We start from the raw sequence: 6,000 nt of genomic DNA, 5'->3' as shown, positions 1-6,000 counted from the left end.
ACATTACCCTGTTCATGGCAGGTAGGTGCTTAGTAAGTACTGAGTAAAGAAAACCACAAAACATAGGTTTGTGCCTCCACCATACTAGGTATGATACCAAGAAGGAATAAATATACCCAAAATCAAAGATAGTTTGATTCAACCATGTAAACCACAATGCCCCGAGAGTCTAAGATCTTCAATTAAAAATTACTTCATATGAAAGAGCATTAAAATGTAAAATATGACCCACCATTTACAAAGAAATGGTTATGGTCTTACCTCTTCAGTATTTCAGATGCAGCCTCGTAGGGATTGCAGAATCTGGGTGAGGTGGCTGAATTTTTTCCCTATATCTGAGAGATCTGCATAATCATCCTAGCAACCTTTAAAAGAAATAACAAATTCTATAGAATATTGGTTACCTAAGCTCTGTTTTGGATCTGGGAGGCTGATTTTTAGTGACAGCCAGATTTTAAGCAAACCAGATTCATCCCCTAAGCTCCTCTCCTCAATACACACACAAAAGGAGACTGGGTAGGGGTGTAAGGGTAAGTAGGGAAGAAGTTATTTACTTTATAAAACAATTCTTTATAAGAGTCCTTTGTCAGTTTTCTACAATATTTAAATGTGATCTAAGTTTAAATATTCAAATTACATTACATACAACTTTTGACATAGACAGCTATTTGTGGAATGAGGCAAACCCAAACTGGGAAACAACAAATTGAAAAATTTGGGGGAAAAAATGTTTTCTTCCTTGTGGGCCTTAATTGCCTCCCCCCCACCCCCGCCCTATTGCAAATGTATTTTTATGCTGGGTAACATTTCCAAAAACAGGGGTGTTTTTTCTATTGTTGAAATGAAACAAACAAGTTTGCTTTCAGAGCCACAAAAATGCTCAACTATTAGAAAAAACGTTTTCCACTGGCCGGTTGCCTCTCCTATCCCCATGCAATCTTTCCTATTGGCCCCTTTTTCTAGGAGGGCCCCTGAGGCTGTCTGATGGAACTGATTGTAAAACCATTTTGTGCAGTGAGAACTAATTTCTTCAAAATCTCAGAGACCACCTAGAACATGCCCGATCTTTGGCAGAAGTGTATGTGTTTCCTCAGTATTTGATGAGCTGTACGCTGAATAACTGACCCAGGTTGCTGGGTCTTTACTTTAAAAAGAGATGGGGCGGGGGAGTGTTTTAAAAGATATAGAGGAAGAAGCTCTCTTCTCTCAAAATCTATTCATTTAACGTATTTGTGTTTGGGGAAGAGGCAGGACAAGAGGACTCAGTGCAAAAATCTCAACCAAACTAAACCTTTCAAAATGAGCAAAAGCATTTAAGCTCTGTGTTGAGGAAGTAACACATGAAAACCTGTCCCTCCCATCCAAAAGCTGCCCAGTGTGGGAACTGTCTCCTGCGCTGCCCTTTTGGCCGGCAATCTTGGAGCAGGGTCCGCGATGGCAAAGGGAGGCTTAGAGGCTCCTTGAGAACAGGCCCTGGCTTTGTCTCATCCTGCTGTGTTCCTCTTCTCACAGCCTCCTCTCTCACATACTAGGTGCTCAATAAATGTCTGTGGGACGCAGGAAGCGAAAAATCCGAATCTGCCCCTACGCCCCAAGGGCGAATGATTGGGAACGCAGGTTCCCTCAGAACCGCTGTCTCCTCGAGTTAACCGAGGCCACCTGACCTCGGCTGCTACGGCCCCAGCAGCCGGAGAGCAACCAAGAAGGCGCGCTGCTGGAGCCAAGATGGAGAGGAGGCAGGAGAGCGAGGGAGGCGGCGCCGGCCACGACCCAGTGGACCCACCTGACGGCGGCGCGGGCGACCCAGCCCCAAGCTCGCGTTGACCAGGCCCGAGCCGCCAGAGCACTGGGCGAGGGCGGAGGCGGAGGCGGAGGCGGGGAGGGGCGCCCGGGCTCGAGCCCGGCCCCAGGCCCCGCCCCCGCTAGGCCTCGCACGAGCCCACCTCGGGGAGCCGCGGGCCCTGAGGGGAGTGGGGAGAGGGTGGGGGAGGGGAGGCCGCGCCGCGCGCGCGCCCCCGCTAGTTACGCGGACCCCGGCGCGCGCGCCCCCCCCGCCCCCCGCCCCTCCCCGTCCCGGGGGCCCGGCGCGCGGCCCTGCTTACGTCAGCGGGCGGCTGGCCGTGCGGGGTGCGCAGAGCAGCTGGCGCACTCGCGCGCTGCGCTCGCCCCCTCCCCCGCCCGGTCTGTGGCGCGCGCGCGCTCGCTCGCTCGCTCTCCCTTCATTTTTTTTCTCCCCTCCCTCCCAGCCTCTCTCCTCTCGCTCCCCCTCGAGCTCCCGGCTGCCCGCGGCTCCGTCGCGCTCTCCCTTTCTCTTCGGTAGGCTCCACCGAGCGATGCGAGCTCTGGGAAACAGCGACGCCGTCTCCCGCTAGAGACCTGCCCCCCGGCCCGGCCCCTTGCCCAGCGCTGCCCAGCGCGCGGGGGTCGGCGAAGGCGCCGCGGACGCACCGACGGCTGAGGAACAGCGATGCAAATACACTAGCAGCATCCCCTAACTCACTCCCTCCACACCCCGCGCCTCCTCCTCCTCCGGCAGCAGCGGCAGAAGGACCCACCCTGCCCCCCACCCCACCCTCCGCCGGCTCCGGCTGCGACTCCTGCCTCGACTATTATTTTATTTATTTTGGGTCGTGCACAAGCCTCAGTGCCTGCAGCCCGCGCCTCCTCGGACCGCGGGCGCCTCCTCCCTCGGCTCCGGAACCCCAGACCCCGGCCACCCTCGCCTCGACACCCCCAGTGCACCGCCAGCTGCCGCGAGTCTCCGTGGCTGGAATCTTGTTAGAGGCTGTCTTTTTGGGGGGTTCTGGTTTCCCGACATTTTTGTTTTCAGCCAAGGGGAGGCTATCGTGATTTTTTCCCCTTTGAGCCCAGGCTCTGCTTTCTGGGGGGGTGGGGGGCGCGCCGAGCCGGGGAGCCGTGCCAGCCGAGTCGTGCGGGCTGTGGCAGGGAAGGGGCCACCATGGGATGTACTCTGAGCGCAGAGGAGCGAGCCGCCCTCGAGCGGAGCAAGGCGATTGAGAAAAACCTCAAAGAGGATGGCATCAGCGCTGCCAAAGACGTGAAATTACTCCTGCTGGGTAAGGACCGGGACTGCCACCCCCATCCCCCGACCCCGGCCACTCTGCACCCCCCACCAGTCCCCCCCCACTCGCTCCTGGGGAGACCTGGTCCCCGAGTTGGCACCACCATGTGCCCAGGATCGCCCACTCCCTCGCATGCCTTACCTCCCACCCCCCCACCCCCCACCCCGGTCCCCTAAGCTGACACTCACCAAATTTTCCCCCCTGTCTGTCCCAACAGGGGCTGGAGAATCTGGAAAAAGCACCATTGTGAAGCAGATGAAGTAAGTCCCTGTGGCATTGGGATTTGTACTTTTATAAAGCATAATTTTTTAATAATTTTTATTACCTTGCTCACTTCACATTGCTCTCCAGGCCCGGTTTTTAATTCGTGCACACACGCACACGCACACGCATACACACACCTGAATTTGACTCCCCTCCCCCAGGCCCTACGTTGGTTCTGGGTCTTCCACCCCAACTCCCAGGGTGGGTGTTTTTTTCTCCGGGGGTGGGGTGGAGGGAAGGGGAGCGCCTGTAGTTGTATGAATGACAGTGTCCGCCATATTGATCAGAACATCACACTATTGGCATGATTATGATCATTACTCTTGATTGTGTGGTGTTTCCTGTGTATCGCTGCCTCCATTTCTCTGTGTCTCTGTATCATTCTGTCTCTATTTCTCTTTCCTCCTTCCTCCACCCCCTTCTCCACATCCATAATCCCACTTCCCCCTACTCTTCTCCTGGGGCAGTGATTTTTGAACTTGGCTAAAACATGGAGGGGACCCAGCCCTAGGCTGGGGTGGAGTATCAAGTGTCTGCTGTTCATGGATTTGGTGCTGAATTAGAGGCTGTGGTTTCTGCCCCTCCTCCCCACCCCCAAAGGACGGAGGTTAGGGGAAGGGGCGTGTGGTAGGGGAGGGGGTGGGTGTCCAAGCGAATGGGGCTGGCACAGGTGTATCCAAGGCAGAGGTGGAAGGAGGACGCTGGCTGTGAGGCTGAATGCCCGCCCCTTGCTGCTCCCCCGCCTTTCTCCCCCACCCTCCCAGCCTTTGCTCTCCTGACACTGGCAGTTTTCGTTCACTCTATGGCCTTTATCAATGTATTTATTTACACTCTGCATAGGCTGTGTTCCATGTAATCTACCCACAATGCGGATTTCAGGCCCCACTTGCCGCACCACCCCCTTCTGCCTTAGATATCAGTTTCCCTTCCTAATTAACTGGGGGTGGATTTGAGTGATGGTTGAAAATTAAAACAAAATGGGATATTCCTTCCCTTCCACACTTTCTCAGTAAGGAGCCTTGCCCCTCCTTCCTACTCCCAGGCTTGCTTCTTGCCCCATCCACTCCTGGTTAGCAGTTCCTGGTGAGCCCACAGGCAGCTTTGCTTGGGGAGGGGGTGACCTTAGGAAAGGGGTGCGCGCCCTTGGGCCTCCTAGCCCCGCTGCTTCCGTTGGCCTGTCAGTTCGGGACGGAGGAGTTCGTTAAGACCGTTTAGCGAGGATTCCACGTCGCTTTGCTGTGACACCTTCGTGCACACACAGCTCCTAATTAGGGGTTGCTGTGCAGTAAACAAAAATGATTATTTTTCAGCTTGACAGAATAGCCGAAGTAATTGCATCCCATAGGAAAACAATGGAAAGTAAAAACCCCTTTCGCAGAAAGGTGGATGGGAGACGAAGCATGCTTGCGGTTTCAGAACCAAGATGCAAGAAATCTTGCATGTGTAACAGGCATGACAAGCGGGTTCTAGGCGGCGCCATGATGGTAGGGAGTAGCGACTCGGAGACAATTTCTCCCGTCTGCTTGACGTATTCTTATTTTTGTTCGAGAGCTCCCTGGAGCTTTCTGTGCAGAGGCCCCTCGGCTTGCCGCACCCAAATTATCCACGGGTAATTTGGCCTGGGGCTTCTTTGAAGCTTGTGCAACCCAAATGGATGCGAAGGCGGGGCCTGGGGAATTGCTCGTTGCAACAAGGTGCATGTTGCATCTGCCTGGAGCCCTTGCAGGTCGGTAAATGCAAGCAGCACCACCCCTTTCTCCCTAAAGGGGACGTTTCAAAACTTCAGAACTGTGTAATCTGCAGTGGCAGGCTTGCAGCACAGTAGAAGCCCCAGCCACCGGAGCTGGGTGAGGTTTCAGGCGCTGCGAGTGGTGGACAGCGCCCAGCCGAGGCTGGAGAAGTCGAGGAGGCTCAGGCTTGGTGGCGCTCGGCTCGGCTCGGCGCAGGCTGGGCGCGAGGCTCGGAGGGACTCGGCAGTGTTCGGAGCCGAGCCGGGGCCTCGGCGGAGAGAGCCGAGCCTCTTCGAAGGAGGCCGAAGGCATTCGGAAACGCTCGGTTGAGGGAAGCGGGGATGGAAGCGGGGGTGTATGCTGGAGTCTGGAAATTAACTTTGCATCTGCCGAAGCAACTCCTTACCGGCTTTTCCTGAACAAGCCCCATAAATTAGGTTGATTTAATAAGAAGTTTAAAAATATATACTGTGTACCCTGAAGGATACCTCGCCTTTTTTATTCAAACAGAGGCACGCTCTCCAAGGAGATAGGCGTGTCATTTTAGAATGAAATTTCCTAATTATGTACTGGGGCAGAAAATCTTAAATGAAGGCTGTATTTAGACTTCTCCGGGAAAGTCTTCTGCGTCTCATATTTGGTTACACAGAGGAAATTTCACAGAGGGGAAAAAAAATCAAGCGTTAGATATTTCAGATGGTTAAATCAGACGTCCTGGCACTTTCTCTCTTTTCCCTGCACTCCCCTCTTTATCACCCGACAGGACGCCTTTTTGGAGAAAAATAACAGGCAAAGTTGAGATTTTGTTGGTAAAACTGTTAGTATATTTTTTAAAATACACCAGTTCTCTTTAGGAAATGAGCTAAGTTTGCTCAAAAGGTGAGTCAGAAAGATTTCTGGCCCATGTAAATTTTGCCACAGGG

The 6,000-nt window shown here is 53.8% G+C and overlaps 1 protein-coding gene across 1 annotated transcript in view; it reads left to right on the top strand.

Moving 5' to 3' along the window:
• Positions 1-2,113: 2,113 nt before the first annotated feature.
• The window catches only part of LOC132353586 (guanine nucleotide-binding protein G(o) subunit alpha), a 157,146-nt gene continuing 153,259 nt past the window's right edge, over positions 2,114-6,000 (top strand). Inside the window, exons 1-2 of the mRNA XM_059904890.1 lie at positions 2,114-3,077; positions 3,301-3,343. Of these exons, the coding sequence (XP_059760873.1) occupies positions 2,960-3,077; positions 3,301-3,343 (161 nt within the window). The 5' untranslated portion in view covers positions 2,114-2,959. The remainder of the gene's footprint in view (positions 3,078-3,300; positions 3,344-6,000) is intronic.

Source organism: Balaenoptera ricei, chromosome 19, assembly GCF_028023285.1.
Source record: "Balaenoptera ricei isolate mBalRic1 chromosome 19, mBalRic1.hap2, whole genome shotgun sequence".
Taxonomy (NCBI): domain Eukaryota; kingdom Metazoa; phylum Chordata; class Mammalia; order Artiodactyla; family Balaenopteridae; genus Balaenoptera; species Balaenoptera ricei.
Note: the sequence above shows the minus strand (reverse complement) of the source record. Positions and strands in the feature narration are given on the sequence as shown.